This window comes from Cynocephalus volans, chromosome 5 (genome assembly GCF_027409185.1).
Source record: "Cynocephalus volans isolate mCynVol1 chromosome 5, mCynVol1.pri, whole genome shotgun sequence".
NCBI lineage: Eukaryota > Metazoa > Chordata > Mammalia > Dermoptera > Cynocephalidae > Cynocephalus > Cynocephalus volans.
In genome coordinates this window covers 55,127,397-55,150,112 of record NC_084464.1, presented here as the reverse complement: position 1 = coordinate 55,150,112, position 22,716 = coordinate 55,127,397, and the positions used below count along the sequence as shown (strand labels likewise).

At 53.0% G+C, this 22,716-nt stretch overlaps 1 protein-coding gene across 3 annotated transcripts in view; it reads right to left on the bottom strand.

Annotated features, from left to right (window-relative positions):
- Positions 1–10,041: 10,041 nt before the first annotated feature.
- The window catches only part of TMEM63B (transmembrane protein 63B), a 24,278-nt gene continuing 11,603 nt past the window's right edge, over positions 10,042–22,716 (bottom strand). For all 3 annotated transcript variants that reach the window (XM_063096579.1, XM_063096577.1, XM_063096580.1), the window contains 15 exons: positions 22,029–22,099; positions 18,671–18,751; positions 18,079–18,202; positions 17,355–17,488; positions 17,076–17,213; positions 16,778–16,931; positions 15,587–15,693; positions 15,239–15,325; positions 14,922–14,987; positions 13,549–13,711; positions 12,888–12,993; positions 11,731–11,898; positions 11,379–11,494; positions 11,114–11,194; positions 10,042–10,847 (listed from right to left, as the gene is read on the bottom strand). In XM_063096579.1, coding sequence (XP_062952649.1) covers positions 10,656–10,847; positions 11,114–11,194; positions 11,379–11,494; positions 11,731–11,898; positions 12,888–12,993; positions 13,549–13,711; positions 14,922–14,987; positions 15,239–15,325; positions 15,587–15,693; positions 16,778–16,931; positions 17,076–17,213; positions 17,355–17,488; positions 18,079–18,202; positions 18,671–18,751; positions 22,029–22,099 — 1,788 coding nt within the window. In that variant the 3' untranslated portion in view covers positions 10,042–10,655. The remainder of the gene's footprint in view (positions 10,848–11,113; positions 11,195–11,378; positions 11,495–11,730; positions 11,899–12,887; positions 12,994–13,548; positions 13,712–14,921; positions 14,988–15,238; positions 15,326–15,586; positions 15,694–16,777; positions 16,932–17,075; positions 17,214–17,354; positions 17,489–18,078; positions 18,203–18,670; positions 18,752–22,028; positions 22,100–22,716) is intronic.

Below are 22,716 nucleotides of genomic sequence, written 5' to 3'. Positions count from 1 at the left end.
CAATGTCATTAATCATCAGGGAAATACAAATCAAGACCATAGTGAAGATATAGCCCTTCATACCCACTCGGATGGCTATAATAAAAAAGGCAGATAATAACAAGTGTTGACGAGAATGTGGAGAAATTGGAACCCTCGTACACTGCAGGTGGGAATGAAAATGGTAAGGCTGCTTTGGGAAACAGTCTGGCAGTTCCTCAAACAGTTAAACATAGAATTACCAGATAACCCAGCAATTCCACTTCTAGGTAGATACGCAATGGAAATGAAAATGTATGTTCACATCAAAACTTGTACACGAAGATTCATAGCAGCATTATTCATAATAGCCAAAAAGAGGGGAAAAAACTCAAATGTCCAGCTGCTGATGACTGAACAAATAAAACATGGACTATCCACACCATGGAATAATATTCAATAATAAAAAGAAATAATGTAGTGGTACATGCTAAGACATGGATGAATCTTAAGAACATGCTTAGTGAAAGAAGTCAGTCACAAAGAACCCCATGCTGTGTGACTCCCTCTGTGTAGAATGTCTAGAATAGGCAAGTCTGTATAGAGACAGAAAGTACATTAGTGGTTGCCTAGGGCTTCAGGAGATGGGGGACTGGAAGTTGATGGCAAAAGGGCGTGGGGTTTCTTTTGGGAGGTAATAATGATCTGAAATTGTTTGTGGTGATGGATGCATAACTCTGTGAATATACTAAAAGCTGTCGAATTGTACACTTTAAATGGGTGAATTGGGCGGTATGTGAATTATATTACAACAAAGCTGATTTTAAAAAAATGGCCTCCAGACGATTCAAATGACACTGACTTTTGGAGAGAATGGAATGGAGTGTAAAGGGTGGGTGAGTAGTGGGGAGGGGGCTCCTGGAGTAAGGTGGGGTGTGGATGGGGGAGGGTCCAGGTCGGGGAAGGGCCTAGTAGGGGTGGGGGCAGGTGAGTCTCAGAGTAAAAGTCAGGCTGGCTAATAGATTGGAGCCCGCCGGACAGCTGGGGAGCCAGGACACCCTGCCCATGCCCACAGCTCCACCCCAGGAGGGACGGTGACCTGCTTACATCCCTTTGTGAGTGTTGCCCCCACTCACTCATGCACACATGACTGCCTCCCCTCTGTCCCAGGGAAGAGAAGGGCCCCGAGGGGAAAGGAGTGCAGGAGAGGAGGCGATGAGACCACACAGCCACTGTCAACTGAATCTCCAGTCCTACTCGTGTACCAGGACCTGTCCTCCCTCAGCCTCCCACAGTCTCAGCTGACTCTGGAAGTTCCTGCACTGGAATAAGGAAGAGACTGCGGGGAAGGGGGAGGAAGGATGTGGTCTAAGTTAAACAGAGCGCAGTTGGGACTGGGGTGTGAAGGAATCAGAGCGAGGAAAGACAGAAGCGGGGCAGCTACAGCGAGGCCGGGGGGCTCTGGGGTTGCGTGCAGTGAGACCCTGACTGAGCTCACGGAGGAGCGGGCGCAGGGCTCTCAGTTCTTCCTCCCTGGAGTTCACAGAACAGGGAGACTAGTTACCGCCGCAGAGCTGACAGTGCCAACGGCCTGTTCGGTGCCTGCAATACCCCAATTACCAGAAAAGGGAGGAGAGGTCCAGAGGCTAAGTGGCTTGCCCAAGGTCACAGAGTAAGGACTGGTCGGGGGATGAGTTCTGACTGCAGATGCAGCTCTAAGCTTGTGACCTTCGCCCCGCACTGCCTCCTGGGGGAAGTGCTTGTCCTGGCTTGTCGCTGTGAGCTAAGGTCATGCACAGGCGATTTGTTGCTGAACTTATCTCTTGGTACCCCCTTACTCTTCCCGCTACCCCTGACAAGCAAGCCCATTCTCCTCATCCACATTAGTGCCTCCTTGGGACCTCCCTAGGTCCAGTAATGACCCCCCCGCTCTCCTGGTCCCCCAAGTTCCCAACACACCTGCATCCCACGTCAGAACAAGTCACCAAATCCTTCACAGGGAAGTCCCCTCATATGACCCTAATTTCCCATTGCCACCATCACTGTCCTAGGCCAGGGTCTCTAGACACCCCCTAGCACTCCAAAGGGCTCTTGGCTCATGAAGGCTCTCTCCTCCAACTGCTCACCTGTGCTGCCTGCCACATGCTGCACCAACCTGCTTGAGTGAGGTCTTGAACCCCTTACTTTTTCTGGCACCTTCCAGGACATTGCTTTGCTGGCAGGATAAAGCCAGCCCCCAAAGCCTCCTCCAGGCCTGGGCCCACCATTCCCAGCACAAACCCATCCCCTTGACCTCTCCTGAGTGTTCCAGTGTGAGGGAACCCTGTCTGTCCCACCAGCCATCCTGAGCACCACACCCCAGAAGAGACAGTCCCTCCAACACAACAGTCTCCTCCCTCCCCTCTCTCCCCAGCGTTTCAAATTCCACATGTAGGAAGACAGACCCATTTTCTTCCTCACCCTTCCCTGGCCTGGGGATCTTCCCAGACCCCACCCTGCTCATTCACTACTCACACCCCTGTCACCTCTCCTATCCTCCCCACTGCCCAAGATGCTGCTGGCCCACATCGCAGTGCAGTGAGCATCCACTAGCAGTGAAGCCTCCCACACACTTCACTTAACCCCCCTGCCTCGGCTTCTCCATCTGTGGAATGGGGTGATATTCTAAGGCATTTGCAATGGTTTCTGGTACAAAACTTATTTAAGAAGTTAACTTTAAATAACAAAAGTCATTTAAAAAGCTAGGCCAGAAGAATAATATACTAACTGACCCCTTACTCCTAACCTCCTTCCTCCCCACCTGTTTTCCATGATGCTGACTGAGATTTTTAAAATGCAAACCTGATTATAGATACTGCCTCCACCCACCCAGTACTTTATTTTTTATTTTTTATTTTTTTAAAAGATGACCAGTGGGGCCGAGCCCGTGGCGCACTTGGTAGAGTGCTGCGCTGGCAGCGCGGCGACGCTCCCGCCGTGGGTTTGGATCCTATATAGGACTGACCGGTGCACTCACTGGCTGAGTGCCGGTCACGAAAACACGACAAAAAAAAAAAAAAAAAAAAGATGACCAGTAAAGGGATCTTAACCCTTGACTTGATTTTATCAGCACCACACTCTCCCAAGTGAGCCACAGTCCGGCCCTCTGGAATCATTCCTGATCCCATGGATATGCTGTGTCTACTAGAAGTCTTGCTCTGTCTCCTAGTCACTGCTTTGCCCCCTCTTCTTAGAAGCCTCCCCTGACGCACCCAAGAAGAATTTGGGTCTGCCCTAGAGCCCAACACTTTCTCTGGTTGTGACACCCATCATTGCCTGCTCACTCTGAGCTGACTCCTCTGTCTTCCCCGTGGCTGTGAGCTCTTAAGGGTGACGAGGGACCACAACGTGCACCATTGGGTTTCCTCTGTCTCACACAGCATGTGGCTCCCCCAGCAGGACTCAAAACACTTTCAATGAATGAGTGAATGAATGTCTTGCTTGTCATTGTAGTAATTTTTCATCTATGTTTTATCTCCCCTGCCCCACCCCTACCTCCTGTCCTGCTATAGTCCTGACATACTCTACATTTTGTTTATTGTTTGCCTCTCTCATGAATGAAAGCTAAGATTTTTGTCTGTTTTGTGTGTTGCTGTATATTGACTGCTGCTATATTGAGCATATAGTAGGTGCTCAATAAATGTTTTGAATGCTGTTCCCCAGCAGCTCTGGAAGGGAGGTGGTTTGTGCTCTTAGTTCCTCCCACAGGGTGTAGCTCATCCCTGGATTCCCCATTCCAGCAGGGCGCATCCCAGAGCAGGTACCTGGTAGATGGGGGAAACCACAGAATCCAGCCCACCATTGACCATACGCTCATGCCTGGACTGAGGACCAAAAAGAGCTCAGCTCAGCCCGGGGAAGCCAGAGAGCTGGTGTAGGGAATGAGCAAAGGTTCTGATCACGGACAGCATAAAGGCCTTTCTGGAATCCCTCTGGGGTCCCTGGGGTCTGGAGGCTCTTGATCCCCCTAAGAAAAGTTTATTGGCCTTAAGAATCAGATCTAAGCCTCAGGATCCTGTCCTTTGCTTCTTCCATTGACCCTGTAGCTTGTGATGAGAAGATTAGGAATCCTCCTCAGTTATAAGACTACCTAGCACTTACAAAGTGTTTATAAAAATAAAAATAGCTGTGTTGAGGACTCACTGCATGCCTGGTACTGTTCTAAACACTTTACATGCATGAACTCCTCACAATAACTCTAATGGTTAGGTTTATTATTATCATTTCTCAGCTACAGATGGAGAAACTGAGGCACAGAGAGGTTGAAGTTCCTCAGAGTCACACATCCCGTGGCAACAGAGTCAGGGTTCACACCTAGGCAGGCTGGTCTTATCCATCACACTGGCTGCTTTGCTGGGGGGTGGCCACTGTAGGGGGAACCATCACGGAAATGGGCCATGGTGGAGGGGGCCACGGTAGAGGGGCAGAGGCTGTGTTGGAGAGAGGGTGAGTGAGGTCAGCAGACCTTGATCCATCCCTTCATCCATTTTACTACAACTTCTATGTGGTCTTTGTTAAGGCAATTCCCCTCTGTGGGCAGCTGGGAGGGGGACTGGGGATAGATAAAGGGGTGGGGAGGCCGCTTATCCCCTTTAGCAGAGCTAGTGCCCTGGGCTGCACCAGAGCCAGAGTGTTGGCTGTGTGACCTCTGGCACATTGCTTTACCTCCCTGAGCCTTGGTTTCCTCACCTGTATAAAGAGGCTGCTATATTCTACTTCAAAGTGCATTTCAGGGTTAAATAATGCAATATATGTGAAAAAGACTGATGTTCAGTAGGTGCTCAGAAAATGTGAGTCACCTTCTCCCCACTGACCTGGCTGGTCGCCTACTATTTATTGAGCTCCTTCAGGATCACGTAGCTTCCTGCTATGTGTCACGTGTGCACCCATCCACCATAAGGCTTCCTGGGAATAATGATATTCCTCAACATTTTGGGGTCATCTGTGTGCTTGTTGGCCTCTGCCGCTAGATTTGAGCTCTTGAGAGCAAACCCTGGCTCCTCCCAGGCACCCTTGAGGGAGCATTTATTCTGGGCTGGGTACTGAGGACTCCAGGTGAACACATCCCCACGTGGAGTTCAGAGAGGGAGAAGGAGACACAGAGACAGGGAGAAGATGCCAGGGAGATGCCACCAGGGTGGATGGGATAATCAGGGAGGTTCTGGAGGGAATGACTGCCCTTTTTCCCCTGCTCTAGGCTCATTCCACACCACCGTGAATTCCTGGTTTTGAAAGACTCAGGGTTGGGGAGCAGGAAAGAGGGTGGGTGGAGCCAGAATCTGGGAGTGTCTCCCTTCCCCCCTCTCCCTTTTCCTCAAGGCCTTTCTCTTCAATCGAGACCCTCTGGGGCTCTCTTGGAAATGGTAGAGGATGCTCTCTCACAAGGGTGTGTGTCTGTGGTGTGGGGAGTGGGGAGAGGATACATGGTTTATTTCCTCATCCAAAGACATTGCAGAGAGGGGCTGGTGAGGGATAGACAGCAGAGCTTCCTTCGGATGAAAGGGTTCAGAGAGGAAGGGTAAGGAGCATCCCTGAGAGGGATGAGAACTAAAAACTTCCGCTTCACCCTCTGATCCCAGCCTGCAAAGCCAGCAGGTCAGGAGGGGCTATTCCCGTCTGACCTGGGTGGAACTCAGGGCCTGTCCAGAGAGGTTAGCTCAGTGATCCTCAATCGGCGATGATTATATGCTCCCCAGGGAACACTTGGCAATGTCTAGAGACATTTTTGGTTGTCATAAGGTGGGGAGGGGAGGATGCTGTTGGCATTAGTGGGTAGAGGCCAGGGATGCTGTCAAACATTCTACAAGCACAGGAAAGCCCCTACAACAAAGAATTTTCCATCCCAAAATGTCAAGAGTTCTGTGGTTGAGAAACCTGGGTTAAGGGAATTGTCCAAGGCCACCAACATGGTCAGGTGAACCACTCCATGCTCTTCCACCATGGGTCACCTCAGGGAGGCCTCTACCCTGGCTTCCCCCAGGACTTCATGAGCTGGGCTTTCCCAGGGCCCCATAAGGACCACAGATGATGCCGATGTCCAAAAAAGCCGGAGAACATCAGAGGGCAGACTAAGGTGATGAAGGTTCAGTCTTACCACCCTCATCTCCCTGGAGCCCTCCGTTGTCCCCTGGTCATCACCCGAGGAGTCATTTCTCACTGTCCTGACCCCAAACCCTGCTTAACACCTGCACACTCAGTCTCCGGGGTCTGAGCTCATGACTCATCTTGACTGGAGGGAGGACTTACACACCCACACACACCACCACGGTTATCATGGAAAACAGCTCTAGAGAGGATGACAGACCCAAGCCCTGTCCCATGGGTTAGGGGCAGGCAAGCTGAGACAGACAGATGGACAGACAAGGCTGACTGTGGGACACACAGGCAGACACCAGAGCAACATATTAAAACAGGACATGAATGGATAAGAAACTTTCTGTACTGGGTGCATATCCTATTCTCTCCATCAGACTGGGAGTCATCCCTGAAGGTGGAGGCTGCAGCTCCTCCATCAGACTGGAGACCTGTAGATTTATGGACAGCTTAATTTCAGAGCTGGAAACTAAGATGTTGTCTAGACTTCTCAGAGAACTTCCAAAGAGCAAGGACTGGGTTTGGGGTCTCCTGCTAGGCCTAAACTTCCAGGAATCAGGTAGTTGGTGTGGGCCCAAGAAGCTGGGAGGCTGGGTCTAGGCGTCAATAGCCCCAAGGTGCCCCTTATAGGTGAAACTAGCTACCCCCACCCCGAGCTGAGGGTGAGATGCAGGGCTGAGCCCTTCTGCTGGCCAAGGTTGGCTACCCTCTGACCATGCCACCCCACAGGAGTCATTTTTGCCCTGCCCAGGCCCCTCCCCTTCCTTCTCAGCCCACCCTACCCCCAGGACCTGAAGTCCAGTCCCCAAGCTTGCCCTAGGTAAGCCTGCTCCTGCCACCCTCTTAGGATATGATCTTTCTGGACTGGGGGCCTGCTTTTCTAGGTTTGGGAGAGTCTTTCTCTGTTCCCTGAAGTTTACCTCTAATGGCCGCTTGGACTTCCCCCACACAAGCCCTTTTCCTCAGGCAGCCATGACAGTGGGTGGCCGGCCCTCTTTTCTCCCCAACTCCAATCGCTCACTAGAGAGAAGGAGGAAGGGTTCCTGCCCTGTCTTATGACCCAGGCTGACCATCAACAGCCTATTCTTTCCCAAACAGCCTGAGGAAGAGGTCCAACTCCTGCCTGTAGGGAGCATTCAGTTTGATGGAGAAGTCACAGTCTCCACTTCCCTCAAGGGGCATCCAATCTGATGGGGACACAGCCCTTTCCCTGGGGGAGAGGTCCTAGACTGCTGGAGGTATAGGAGTGGGACAAGCCCCCATAGCACCTACCTGGGGAGTACAGCATGCTGGTGGCTAGCTCGGGGCTTGACAGTTGAAGGTTCTGGGGGGAGGGGGAGAAGAGATCCCCCCTCTAGAACTCTCCAGTTGCAGCAGGATTCCTAAGTCAGTGGCACGTTTTAACTGCTGCCTTTCCCTTTTCTCCTCCTTTCCATTTGTCCACCACAGACTGGTGCTGCCAGTAACCCAGCCCCTTCCAAGCTGCCAGTCAAGACCCTGCAGTCTGAGGTCCAACCTTGCAGGGAAAGGGGGCCTAGTACCTCCGTCCCGCTGGGCAGCCTCCACCAGCCTGGCTGTCCTCACCATATCATCCAGTCAGGGCAGGTCCTAGTCCCTCTCAGCCCAAGGCTTTTAGGAAGGGCTTGTTCCAATCACCCTAACCTGACCTTTTTATCCTGAAAGTCTTCTTTTTCCAGAAGCCACTTTCCTATTAACATGGCATTCTCCCTCTGTTGCTATGTCTTCACGTGGTGTTCTCCTCTCTGTGTCTTCTCCTCTTCTTGTGAGGACAACAGTCCTTTTGGACTAGGGGCCCATTTATTTCAATAAGACCTCACCTTAACTTAAAGAATTACATCTGCAAAGACCCTATTTCCAAAAAGGTCATGTTCTGAGGTACTGTGGAGTAGGATTTCAACGTATCTTTTTGGGAAACACAGTTCAACCTATGACACTCTCCATGACTGATCACATCCAGCGTGGTCAGGCCACTGGTCTGACTGTATGTCATGCCTTTCCATGGGAGACGGCAAACGCTTCAAGTGGGAGCCCTGCTCTAGAGGACAGTCTTCCCCAGAGTGCACAATTGATCGTGAGGACAGGGAGTATGGAGCTTGTCTGGGTGCCCTCAACCCTTTAGTCAGGTGCAGAGAGAGGCTTAGACAACCGAATGGAATCACAGAGCCCTGTTCCATGCCCCAACACAAGCCAAACTTGAGTGAGTCCTACCCCACTCCCCTTTCCCGGTCTTAATTTCCTCAGCTACAGGAATATTAATCATGGTTTATTACATTCTTATTATGTCAAACACTGGGCTAAGAACATTCCATTTATTTAATTCTTAAAATAGCTTGAGGACATTTTATAGATGAGGAAAGTGAGGTCCAGAGGTATGATGTAACTTGCTCAAGGTCATACAGGTAGTAAGTGGCTGAGCTGGGATTTGAACCTAAAGTCTCAGTTCTTACTCAATCTCTTCTGCTGCCCCTAGCTGCAAAAAGAGGAAGCGAAGCGGACTTTGGGGCTCCTCTCCCTTCTGCGATTCCCCTGTTGTACCTCTTGGGTCCCTCCTAGTACCCAGCACAGAGCTGCTTGATAAATAGTCCCCGCTCAATCAATATTTGTCAAATGACCATTTGACAAATTGTAATCCCCATCCACTGAGCTCCGTCTGTGACGAGGTGCCAGGGGCAGGGTATGAGTGGGCGTGGGTGTTCTCCCCTAGTAGAGCCTCCCACACTGGGGAAGGGCTCTCCTGAGGACCTTTGTTCTCTGTGCTCTCTGGGTATCATCTGGAGTTTCACATCCGGGAGCACTTGAACCTGGGTTTGAACTTCAGGCCCTGCCAGGAGGCCCTCCCTGAGAGAGGGGGAGGTGTGCAGGCAGGTGAGGAACTGAGGCCTAGGCTGACCAGAGGCTGGACAGACCATGCCACAGCATGGTCTGTCCAGGCCATGCTGTGGGGACAACGGGCTTGCCAGGCAAACAGTGGTGGTGTGTGTGCCCACCCACGCAGAAAATAGGCTTCATAGCACCAAGGAGCCTTCACACAATCAAGGTGCGTTTCAAAGCTGTGCCAGTTTCTGCTCACCCGTCAGCTGGCACTCTGCTCCCCCATCCCTGACTGGCAGCTTCCTGGCCCCAGGACTTTAGGGACTCCACCAGCAGTTCATGTTTCACGAGGCTGCAGATCCAAGGTACATGTGAAGGCCGAGGCCCGGACCAAGGCCCCACCTGTCATTTCCACTGTAATCGGCCCATCCCGCCACCTGCAGCCGCCACATAAGCTCTGGCCCCACAAACCGAGTTTACTGTGCAGATGGCATCTCGTGCAGATGGCATCTCATGCAGATGGCATCTCTCGCAGCCTGGGTGACCCCAGGACTTTTTGTTCCTGTGCTTGCCGGCGCCTGACCAATCTTTATTAGGCTCACTAGTGGCTGCTCCCATCTGGTCATTTCTTGTAAATTTGAGTTGGATCTTAGGGAATGAATAAGATTTGACTGGAGGGTGTGGAGGGGGCTTTTCAGGGAGGGGCTCTGACACTCCTGGGGAAGGGACAGATGGGCTGGGGAACAGGCTCACTCTGAGATGCTCGGGAGCACCTTCTTCCTGGACCAGTGTGGACCTTGTGGCTTTGTACAGACTTCCTCTCCTGAATCTCTGTTCTGTGTCGCTCTCAGGGGATACAGAAGGGCCAGAGTGGGTGGGGCTGGTGTGGTAATCTGAGCACAGAGGCCTCTCCTGCCTCTGAGACATCCTCTGAAGTCTCTTTCCTGCCCCCCCCCCCCTTTCCCTGATAGAGGAATGAGGAGGAATGAGACTCCAAACAAAAAGTCCCCTGCCCAGGGTCATGAAGGGACTCAGAACAGGCCTCCCAGACCAACAAAGGGTGAAGCCAGGGACCCCAGCCCATGTGCCCAGGGCAGCAGCACAAATCACACACCCACCTCAGAGCTTTTCTTTTTGTTTTTATTTTAAAGGAAACAAAAACAAAAACAAAAACAGTGCAAAAACCCATTTTCCAGTGTCAGCCATGCCCACCCACACCCCCAGGTCACCCCCCTGGCTCGGGGCCTGACACTTCCTCCCACTCAGCACCCCCTCCCCTCTCATGCATCCCATGGGGGCTGGAGGCTCCACATCCCTGGAGGGCCAGATCCCAGGGGGAACTGAGGGGAGGAAAGAACTGGGGGGGCAGCTCCTGATCTGCCTGCCCCCCCAGGTCTCCAGCCATGGCACCAGGTACCCCTCTTGGCTCTCATTAACCCTTTCCTGGCCATATTACTAGCTGGGGAGGGGGATGCTGATCTGGGGGGACTCCCTCCATACGCCTCTTCACCCCGGGGCCGGCTCGGGGCTCTCCTCACTGAGGTTGGGGGGCTCCCTTCCTCCCTCCATGGTGGGGGAGAGCGGCGAAATCCCCAGGTTTAAATACCTTAATGAAAGCAGGGGAAGGGGATGAAGGGGCTTTAGATCTAATAAATTATTAGCCTTTTTTAGTGTCCGTGGGGGTGGGGGCAGGGGCGGGGGCAGGGCGCGGCCTCCAGGGCCCCTCCCTCCCCTTACTGGTGGATCTCATTCTCTATGAGACTGTCCTCGCAAGACTGGAAGTCTGTATCCGTGAGGCCATCGGGCGGCATCAGCAGCTCCTCATCTTGGGATGAGGATAATGGGGGCTCGTCCCCGGAGCTCCCAGGAGCCCCATCCCCATCCCCGTCCACCTCTGAGTCCTGCAGCACCTGAGCGATGTATTTCTGAAGGGGGAGAGGAGTGCGGGGTGACTGGGGAATCCTGGGCCTATAGGGCAGCAGATCGGGCAGGGTCCAGGGGAAGGGCAGTGGTCTGCTCTCAGGAGGGGCAGGTAGCCCTTCAGTGAGACTAGATCTCTCTGTACCTCTGGCCCCCACCACCCCCGGGGTCTGGAACAGCTTTCCTTTTCTGGAAGACTATGGGACACTCAGCTTTGGGGCTGAGTCTCAGTCAGAGGCCTCTCCCATTGGCCATGAAGCAGGGCACTCACCGCAGATTTGGGGACAGTGGCAGCAGTGGAGGGCCGTCCATTGCTTCTGGGGTCCATGGTATCTGTCTCCGTGTGCTCAATCTTAAGGGGACCAGAGTGAGTCAGGGAGTAAGGGGTATGTCCCTGCCTCAGCCCCAATCATGGCCCCACACTCTCTCAGCACCCATTAGCCCTGCCCTCAGCCCTCAACCATCCCCCTGCCCCCCTCTGCAACCCCCTGAGTTTCTGCCCGCAGCCATCCCCCTGCCACCCCTCATCCCCACACCTTGTAGTTGTGGGCACTGAGGTATTTGAAGTGTCCAAAGCAGACGTGGCAGAGACAGATGACGATGGTGATAACCAGGACCACAAATGTGAACATGGACGTGGGGGCTAGGAATCCTGGTGTTGGGGGGCAAAGAATGGGGCTGCTACCTCTCCTCTGGGCCCCTCCCAGGGCCTGCCAACCCAGCTATTGCCACCTTCTGAATGCAGACTCCACACTCTCATGTGCTGCAGTCTCACCCTGACTCTGCCAGGCCATGTGACCCCCCTCGCACCCCGTGGACTGCTCTGCCTTTACTCTGGATGGAGTTCCCTCCACCCTCATCCCCAGCTCCCTGATGGGGGACCCTCACCTGTGCGCATGATGGAGAAGAAGAGCAGCCAGAAGAGGCAGAGGATGGGTGCAGCCACCACCTGGTTCACAGCCCCTGAGTGGATCTTCTTGTCCAGCTTGGCCGGCAGGTAGGCGTAGTAGAGATTGTACCTGTCTACCAGGTGCTTCAGCAGCATGTACATGAGTCCTGGGGGAAGCCACATGGGCCCTGACCTTGGAACCAGTGCTGCTGGACCTTCGTGTGTCTGTCACAGGTTGTCATGTCCTTCTGAGATCCCTGAAAGGTTGGCCCCTCCTCCTGCCCCAGCCCCTACCGCAGCCCCAGTCCTGGAGAGTGCCCCATGCCACTGGCATGGTCACAGAACTTCAGCTTCCTCTGCTTCAACCCCTTCGTTCTGCAGCCTGCTCATTAGCGATTCTACTGGAAACCTATTCATTTGGATCAATAAGCATCCTCTTGAAACCTGTACTGTTTTTTTCACCCCTGTCCCTAAAAAGATGAGTATAAATTAAGTGACAAGTTCTATTTCCCCAGAGGCTTAGGGAATGGGAATTTCAAATGAGAGTAGGGAGGTTAGTTTGGGAGTTCGGAGACTTTGGTAACCAGAGAGGGTGGTTAAAGGGTTAGGATGTTATTGAGGGGGAAGTAGAGGCTATTGGTGGGAGCAACAGTTAAAGAGAAACTCTGCTAAACTTCTTCAAAAAGAGAAACTTGCCCGGTCACACAGCTCAGCGATACAGGATATCTCCATGAGTGGCAAGGACCCATCTCCACCCTGGTTTTTCCTGAGTTTACAGGGCAGTGTACAAGTGTGCCCACAGATGTGTGTGTGTGTGTGTGTGTGTGTGTGTGTGTGTGTGTTTCTGAACACATCAGTGGGTATGTGATGTGTGTCCTAGTATATCCAGTTGTGTGTGGGCGAGTATGGCCATGTTGGGGTGACTTTGTCCAGGGACCCAGCATGCCAGCTGGGTCCAGCCTGAAATAAGATGGCTCGCCCCCTCCTCCCCCCAGGCCGAGCCCCAGACTGAGCCAGGAACCAGGCGGGAGGCCTGAGGGGCCAGTCTCCCAGCCAGGGCCCTGTCCACTCAGGGTAGCCTGCCTTACTAGAGTGGAGCGGGTGAGGTCCTGGGTCCCCCCGAGCAGGGCCCAGGTCCCGGCGCGGCGGTGCCTACCGAAGGGCACGATGATGGGGCAGGTGATACTGTAGGTCATGACCACCGTGAAGACGCACATCATCCAGGCGTAGGCTGCGCCAAACTGGAACTCGTAGGCCTGATGCTGGGGGGGAGATGGGCAGGAGGGTGGCTCAGGGGGAGGAACAGACTGAAGGGGGACAGGGCAGGTGGGAGGGGGAAAAGAGCCAGGAACTCTGGGGCCAGCAAAGAAGCCATGGGGAACAGGAACCTAATGTCTAGGGTAGGATAGGACAAAGGAGATGGAAAGAGAGGGTATGGCTGAGAGGGAGGTAAGGGCAGGTGCAGTGACGGGGCGTGGGGCCATCAAGGGGCCAGGGGCTGGCAGATGGGGGGCAAGAGTTGGGTGGACTTAGTACAGAGGGACCCTAGGTCTAAGGACTTGGACCTCCCCCAATTCCCATCATAGAAGACTAGACTGTCAGAAATGGCAAGGGCCTTCAGGGTCATCAATGTCGACACATGACTGTAAATATGGGAAAACTGAGGCCCTAGATGGGAAGGGCATGGTCCAGAGCCATGGGACTGGGCTCCCCAAGTCCCAGCACCCCTGTGTCCCCCACTCTAGCCCGACTGCGGCTGTTTCTGGTTGGGCCACCAGGGGATGTGTGCGGGCTGCTGCTGCCCCGGGCGGCCATACCCGCTTCACGTTGCGCCTCTCAGCGGCCGAGTGCGCCAGGCAGAGTCGGATCATGTACATGAGCAGGCCCGGGATACGCAGCAGGTCCATGGCATTACCGATAAAGGCTGAGGCAATGACGTAGTTCACGAAGAAGGCGCCGTTGTCAGGCAGGAACACACACCTGTGGGCACCAGGTGCTCTAGCACTGCACCCTTGGGATGACTTGGTGGCTGCCTACTCACTGCCAGTGTGACAGCACACCCTGCTTCCCCCAATATGCTTCCTTTATGGGGACACCCCCAGAGTAGCCCTCCAAGCACCTATGCCCCAGTCCCCTCAAAGTGTGAACCCCAGAGACAGACGCTACACTGTCAGCAGGCACCTCCAAAGTGAGTCCCAGATAACCTCAGAATGTGGATGGACATGGCCTGAGAGCGTGAGCCCAAAGGCACACCTAGAAACTGTGCCCCATAAAGACCCAGGAGAGAGTGCTCAAGGCCACCTACGGCCACCAGAATGTTGAAGGTATAACTGCCCAAGGTCTCCACAGACAACCCCAATGAGATCCCTCAAAGACCCCCAAGAGTGGGAGCCTCAGGAACATCCAGAAGGTTCCTCCACTTAGATCATAACTTAACCCAGAGTTACGCCCAGAGTATAAGCCTCAGACACTTCCACAAACAAGCTTCAGAGACCTTCTCCAGACATCTTCAGAGTGGGGACCTTTGTCAATGCCTGAGACACCTCAAGTGTGAGTCCAAGATTACCACAGATGACCTACAGCAAGACCCTTAAAGCTTGTGCCCACATAGATGCCATGGTATGTGCCCCCCAATATACATTCACAGGGATTCCCAGAGAAGATGCCCCATAAGTAACTCCACAGTCAGAGCTCTGAACAACAGCCTGAAACTTTAGAGACATTCCCAGAACTCATACGGCATAAACATCCCAAAAGTGTGAATCCCAGAGCTCCCTCAGACACTTCCAGAGTTGTGAGGCCAAGACTCTTCCACGCATACTCAAAAGTATGGGTTCCAGAGACCTCAAAGATACCCCTAATAAACCCCAAGTCGCTCCCAAAATGCAGCCAAGAACCCAACACAGATACCTCCCCAAACCTCCCAAGTGAAACACCAGAGGGTGATCTCAGCATCCAGACTGGTTCCCAGAGCGTGAACCCCAACAGACCTCAGGGACTTCTCCCAGGTGTACACCCAAGACACCCTGTGGGGGCTTTCTTTGGGATGATCCTGCCAGACCCATGAGGTCGACTCCCCACTCCAGGGGCTAGAAGCTTTGGTGCATCCTCCCATGGGGGCTGGCAGTGTCTCTCAGGCCTACCCACCCCTGCCAGCTGGCCTCTTTCCCCAGGGGCCCCAGTCACTCACTCAAACCGAATAGCTGCTTCAGCCAAGAATTTCTTGTCAAAGAGCCAGCGGAAGAAGAGGTCCAGGCTGGAGGGGAGAGGGGAGGTGCTGTGGGAGACTGGGATGGCGCAGAATACCAGGGGAGGGGGGATTCCCTCCCCCATGAGCTTCTGGGGAGGCCCCCAGACCCGCGGCAGGTAACTCAGGAGGCGTCGGGATGGCCAGGCTTCTGAACCTGTGCCCTCACTTTGCAGGGGAGGTGGGGAGCCTGGACTGCTCTGCTTTCTCCATCCTATAATTCCCCTACACTGACTCCCATCCCACCCTCCAGAACTCACCTGCTCAGCCCCAGTGAGGGCAGGAGCAGCACCATAAAGATGAGGAAGGTGTAGCACTTGTGCATGGTAGTCCTGTTCTCCCCAGAGCTGGCGGGGAGAGGGAGGAGGCGACAGGGCACAGCGACAGAGGTCAGGTGAGCCCAACCCCCATGCCTGCTCCCCCATCCAGGACAGTGTCCCAGGAGAGTCCCCTGAGACTTTCCAAGGTGAGGATGGTGGGCACCATCCCTCCCTGCCAGCTCTGGGGCTGCCCAGGGCAGGGAGCCTGAAGGGCAAAGTGCCGCCCAGCGGGGACGGGTTTACACCAAGGAAAGGCCACCATGGGGCCCATGTGTGGAGGTGTCTCACCGTGTCCAGTGAGCTTCAAAGAAGGCTGAGTAGTAGACGATGGTGGGGAGCAGGGCCGAGAAGCACCACAGCAGCAGGGTGGGGAAGAACTGGGTGATGATGGGGTTCTGCAGCAGGGCACAGGGGGATGTATCAGGCGGGGGCTGTCTAGTGGGCCCCACTTGCTTTGCTTACCTGCCTCCCACTGAGCCCTGGGCCCCACAGCTCGCAGGGCCCCATGTCAAAAGTCCAGAACATCTAGGGCCGGCCCGTGGCTCACTTGGGAGAGTGTGGTGCTGATAACACCAAGGCCACAGGTTTGGATCCTATATAGTGATGGCCGGTTAGCTCACTTCAGAGAGCGTGGTGCTGACAACACCAAGTCAAGGGTTAAGATCCCCTTACCGGTCATCTTTAAAAAAAAAAAAAAAGTCCAGAACATCTAGAGGGCCGAGGTAAAAGTGAGGGACAGGGCCATATGTACAACCCTAGAATGAATAATACTGATGGTCAGAATTTGCGGAGCACTACTATGTGCCACGTACTGTTGATGTACTTTAATCATCATATATTAATCCTCACAATAATATTACCCCATTTTACAGATGAGTAAAATGAGGGAAGAAGAGAAACAATAGCTTACCCAGCTAGCAAGCACTGGGGTGGGGATCTGAACCCAGGTCTTACCTATTATGCTATTATCACTCAGTGATTTTCAAACTGCTCTCCTCTGAACTTTGAGGTTCCAAGGAGGCATGCTGCGTGCATGGCAGGAGGGCAAGGGGTGAGGCAGAAGAGGGCCCCACCCTACTGTCACTGAGCAGCCTTGCTTTTGCACACTGGGTTTCATGTTGACAAAGAATCAGAATCCAAGTCTGAAAGGCAATGATCTACTAACCCTTCCAGTGTTTAGTTGGAGACTGAGGGATGAGGAAAGGGACTTCTCCGAGGACACATGGTCGGTTAGGACTGGACCCAGGCTCTCTTTCTTCCCTGGGTGTTTCTCCAGGAGTAATAAACCCAAGAGTGGCCCCTCCTAGGGGGATGGTGGCAGGGGGCCCAAGGGAAGGGCACAGAGGGGTTTGCAGCCCATGCTTGGTCGTGTGGCAGCTGCTTGGTGGGGCCGGGCTGGCACAAGCAGACCAGGAGTTGGGGTGGGCAGGGAGAGGAGGGATGAGGGGCCTGGAGGGGTAGGTGGGGTGTGGGCCTCACATTGAGGTACTCCACGGGCTTGGTGACGTTGAACTTGTCCATGGTGGTGATGATGATGGCCGGGGTGGTGAGGAAGAAGAGGAGGATGAAGAGGACGACATTGATGACCAGGCAGCGCAGCCACCAGATGAAGCCACGGATGGAAAGATGCTCCCTGGAAGGCAGGGCAGGGGGTCACTCCAGGGACCGAGGGCCCAAGTGGTCCCCAGTACACCTAGCACCTCCCTCTCTTCCCTCCACCCACTGGAGCCCACCCCAGGCCCTGAGAAGCCTGCCCCTGACACCTGTGTTTGCTCACCAGTAGATGTTCTGGGGGTCAGGGGCATAGGACACGGTCCAGTTGGAGATGTGCAGGGACTCGCTGCAGGATGAGGAGCGCGGCTCCCCGCGGCAGGCACAGCCCTGACACTTGCACACATTGAAGTCCTTCAGGATGCTGGGGGGGTGGGCACTGGTTACTGTGGCACTGGTGGGGGAACCCCACTGCTGACAGCAGGCCATGAGTACAGGGCCCTGGGAGCCCCAATGTGCTGCTCAAGGCCAAGGGCCAGGGTGGGCAGGCGGGGTGGGGGCTCACATGGCGGTGATGGTCTCATTGTGGAAGGTGACAAAGGCCATGCCAAGAGGCTTCTCGTTCACCTTCTCCTTTTCTCGCTTGTACTCCTCCTTCAGTTTCTGCTCCAGCTTTGTGTAGTACTCAATGGCCTCCACCTGCCATAGTGGGCGAGGGACAGGGGCTCTGGTCAGAGAGCCAGGCTGGGACCTGCAGTACCCAGCCAGCACTGAGCCAATGCTCATGACAAGCCAGGCGCTGCTCCTCTAAGCTTTTTTTTAAACATGTATGAACTCACTTAATCCTCACAACATCCTTATACGGCAGGTACAATTAGCCCCATCTTACAGATGAAGAAACTGAGACATGGAGCAGTTAAGTAACTTGCCCAAGGCCACAGAGTTAGTGAGTACAGCACAACACTGTCCTCTTGGGTGACCTCTTCTAATTTGGGGTTTGAAAACTTGGTCACTGTAGGGACAAGGGATAAAGCCAACAGTGGGAACTGGGACTTCAAGGACTCCAGAGGCGAACTGTGACCTGCTGAGGGAGGGGCCCCAGCCTTGCCTCCTCTGGGAGTCTCACTGTGCACCAGGCCTGTTTGCATGTGTTCGTTCCTGGAGCTGTAGGACAGCCTCCACCACGGGGTGCATCCATCTCTGTTGTGACCTGTCTCCCAGGACCTGTCCAACTCTTCCCCAGGCCCAACCAGGTGCTATGGGAGCCCAGTGGCCAGCCCACATCATACCTGCTCACAGCCTCGCACCACGCAGCAGCAAAGGTGGCCGCAGGGTTTGGGGTTGATCATGGTGGGCACGTTCTCCTTGCTCTGCAGGTTTGTGAAGTAGAGCTTTCCCCGCTCAGCCTTCTTCCTGTGGGACCCAGATGCCTGATCACCCACCACCTGGCTGGGGCTGGCGGGAGGATGGGTAGGGAGCCCAGCTTGGGGGTCATCTAGCCCAAACTCCAAGGACGGGGTTGTCTTGCTCTTGGATTCATTCAGGATGCATGGTTCAGACATGCCCCCATCCCAGGGTCTCCCCACCTATCCCTTGAGGGCCAGAAGTTTTTCCCCATAGTCTTGCCTAAATTTCTCATTCTGCAGCCAAAAAAGGATGTGTCCTCTGACAGGATGAGGATTGTAGGCTCCTCTCCTCTTGCAACAAACTCTAACCTCCAGGCCTTGCTCTTTCCAGAGCTGAATTAACAGGCATGCCGGGGGTTAAATTAATATCAAATACCCTGGAAGGGGAGCCAGATTCCTGTGAGGCAACCAATATGCCCTCCACATGGGCAGGGGGGCCCTCAGTATCACCCTCCCCTGCCCTCAGCCCTATTACCTTTCTGCATCGAGGAACATAAGGCGAGCCACGTTGTAACATGGACGGGCTTCAAGAACGGTGCAGTTGGGGTAGGCCTCCCTGAAACAGTCCACCAGTCAGCTTCGCGGGGACCCCGCCTGCCTGCCCCAACTTTCATCCACGACCCATCACCTTCCTCACACACCTCCAACTCAAGCTCCCTCTTTCTTAGTCTACAAAAATGAGAGTTCCCCAAGAATAAAACTTTGAAATTCCTCCTCACGCTTACGTGAGTGGAGGAGTGGGCACAGATGGGTGGGGACCACGAGTGTGGTGTGGGCTGATGAACCAAGAATCCTGAGAACACACCTGCGTGGAGCTGGGGAAGCCAAGGAAGTGGGCGGACTCCTGTCCAGGTCTGTGAACTTTAGGTTGACAGAAACTTTCTCTAGTCAGAGGCTGTTCCCTTGACCCTGTTCCCAGAACACCTGGTCCCAGTCCAATACCTAGCACTGACCATGGACTGACCCCAACCAACTCACAGCCCAATCTACAGAATGATAGATCCAGGACCCTGATCCAGGACCGACCAGAGACTGATCCTGAACCCTGACCTGAAATTGACCTCTAACCCTGGCCACAGCCTGATCCTTAACCCTGACCCAAATTGACTCATAACCCAGGCCCCAGAATGACCCTCCAAACCCTGACCTTAGGTCAGTCTCAACCTTGACTTGAGACTGACTTGAGATACACTGTCTCCAACTCACTAGCACCTGGTACCTGACAAGGTTGGAAGAATGCTTACGGACTGAATGAAGGAGCCATTACTTTTTAAATCTGATTACACACTATTCCTTGACCCTAATCCTTAATCTAGATGGAGTCCTCATCTTTTCATATTTTATTCAGACTTTTAATGAAGGACCACCAAGTATCAAAGATACACATGATACGGTTCTGAAGTAATAAGGTGGACCTCATAAACCCATGAGAATTTAGAAAATTACATCTGGGATGGAGTCCTTGAAAATGCACTTCCCAGGAGGCTACAGACCTTTCCTGATACTGCTGTTGCTCAAACCATTTTAGATTTCCTCTCCAGAAGGGTGAACACCTCATTCTCACCAGACTAATCTCGAATCCCCTAAGCCCAACCACACAGACCCCCTGATTTTGCACACAGGATATTCCCTAATTCTGCTGAGATAGTCCTCCAATCCAGACAGACCCCAGACCTGGACCACAAGCCCGGCCTAATACTGATGATTAGCTCAGGAGCTCCATGAGGACACGGGTTGCTTCTTGCCCATCACTGTATACCCAGGCCTGTCCCAACAGCTTATACATAGCAGGTGTTCAGTAAACATGTGCTGAATGAATGGATCAATGAAATGGCTATTCCAGAATGCTCATCCCACCGGTCCCCAAAACTCCAGTTAGGACCAGTCTCCCTCACCCCTGCTTATAGGCTGACCACTAATTTTAATCACAGACTGTTTCCTAAATAAAACTAGAGAGCAGCCCCTGAAGCAGACAACTAGGATGGTGAGCTCCCCAAGGACACCAATCAGGTTTGGTTCTTCTCTCTCTCCCTGGTATAAAGCACATAGTAGATGTACAACAAATGTATGCTGAATGAATGGACGGTTGTCTAGTGGGGTTCACTCCCTCACTGCACTCAGGTCCCTGTTCAAATGCCACCCTATCAGAGTAGAGTCCCTCCTTCCCCACCGCATTGGAAATAGCAACCCTTCCCAACTCCTCTCACTCTGTCCTCTTCTCTGCTTTGGTTTTCTTCTCAGCATCTACCCCTACCTGACACAGTGTTTATTACTAGTTCATTTGTTCATTGTCTGACTCCCCCCACTAACATGTAAGCAAATGAGGGCAGGACTTTTTCTTTTGTTGTTTACTGATATATCCCCAGCTCCTACTCTAGTGAAAGTAAATAGCAGGTGCTCACTAGATATTTGATATTAAAAGAATAGAGAGTACAAGCTGACAGCTGATTCCAACTAGATGGTAACATTAAAATGTCACCTAATTCTGAGCATGCACTGTCCTTAATCCTGACGCATATTGCCCCCTAATACTGATCTCAACTTGAACCCCACGTAGGATCCCAAACAATTCTCTCATATTAACCAAGCAGCCTAATTCTGACTGCTGCTTTGTATGAGGGCTGAGCTTTTTTCTAATTTATTTATGCCCACCACATAGAAAGTGATCAATAAATACATGTTGAATGAATGAGCATCCATCTACTAATGCTGATCACAAACCAGTTCTTAATCCTGTAACCCAGGCCTCTGGAATCTGACCCTGACCAGATACTGACTCCCAGTCCTGCCCAAACACCGCCTCTGATTGGACCACATACTGGCCTGATCCAGGATGATCACTGAACTCTGATTCAGGCCAAGTGACAGCAGATCTGGACCTCAGATGAAACCCTGGTTCTGTGCACAGATTAGGCCATGATCCTAACCTCAGACTGAGTCCTGATCCAGACCACCAACATCCCATATCACAACCACTGGTCAATTCCTAATTCTGACCACAGACTGACTTTAGACCAATCTCTGATCAGACCCTGGACCATCTCCTAAAGCTGATTTCCACACTGTGAACTCCCTGAGAGCATGATGATATTTTATTCATTTTTTATAGTCCCAAAGCCCACCACAGTAATTTATGACTAACAGCACTTGAGAAAGTTTGCTGAGTGAACAGATGAATGTGGTACAGGATCCCTAATCCTGTACACAGATTGTCTCTACATATCCCCATAGATGGGCCCTTAACTCTGACTACCCAACCCCATGAGCTCTGCCCCCAGATACATCCTTAGCCGTGGAGTGACCTGGTGAGTTCTCTCTTTGCCTCTTAGTACCTCCTGCCTTTCCTCCAGTTTCTGGCCACCTGGCAGTCTTAGGGGTCCCTCCCTCCAAGACAGAATTACAGAGCTGAAAAAGCCTCAGAGAACATGCCCAGGTTCTCCTGGACTCCTTGAGAATCACTGAGAGCCAATGAGCTTCTCTCTCTGCCATGTCTGCACAGAAACTCCAGAACGCTGCTTATTATTTGAGGAAGCCATACATCTCAAATGGACTCTGATCAACAACATATGACCCAGTCCAAGCTGGGAGGAGGTTGGGGAGGGGGGAAAATGAATGACTCACTCTTAAAGTTTCCATCATACTTCTCCTATTCTTAAGGGACCCATCACCTGGTCCAAATGCTAGAACACCCTGGAGTCAGCGATTTTCTTCCTTAATTTCACCCCCCTCCCTCTACTGCAGACCTCCAAGTGAGAGGAGGCTGAGGTGGTTCCTGGAGTTCAAAGGCAGAGTAGGATCTGCAGCGGCTAAGTCTGGGAGTAGGGGTATCTTACTCAAAATGCTTCTTGATCTTTTCCGACTCTGCATATTTGGAGATTCCATTGATGAAGAGAGTCCGCTTCACCTGGGTGAGAGGGGAGAAGATTTGCCTTCCTGAGGCTCAGCCCAGAGGAGCCAGAGGATGCAGGGAGGGGCTGGAGAAGGACACGTTGTTTTGAGGGTGTAGAGAAAGGGGTGAGCAGAGAGGAGCAGACATGGTGGGAGAAGGCCTTAGAGATGAGCAAGGTTGCAGGGAAAGCAGGGTGAATGTTTCTAACAGAAATCAGGCTGTGAGCCTAATGAAAGAGCCATATGGCCCCTTGCTCTTTGAGGGGTTGTAGAGGTGGATAAGAAGGGAGTACTACTCCCAGATCCTTAGCCCCTGAAGACCCAACACAGTGGCTGGCATGGAGTGGGCTTTCAGTACTGGCTTGGTGAGTAAATGTAGAAGGAGAGGGAATATTACTACCATGACACCAACCATAGCTGGTTCCCAAGTGCCAGATACAGCATGGGTGCTTCCATGCCCTGCCTTATGTTGCCTTCCCAACAACCTGGAGAGAAGTTCTGTTGTTATCCCATTTTACAGATGAGGAAACCGAGGCTCGGGGAGGTAATGTAACTTGCAGAATGGGGGCTCCTGAGCTGCTGAGTCAGGATTCAAATCCAGCTGGCCTAACGTCGAAGCCGACACCCCTTAGG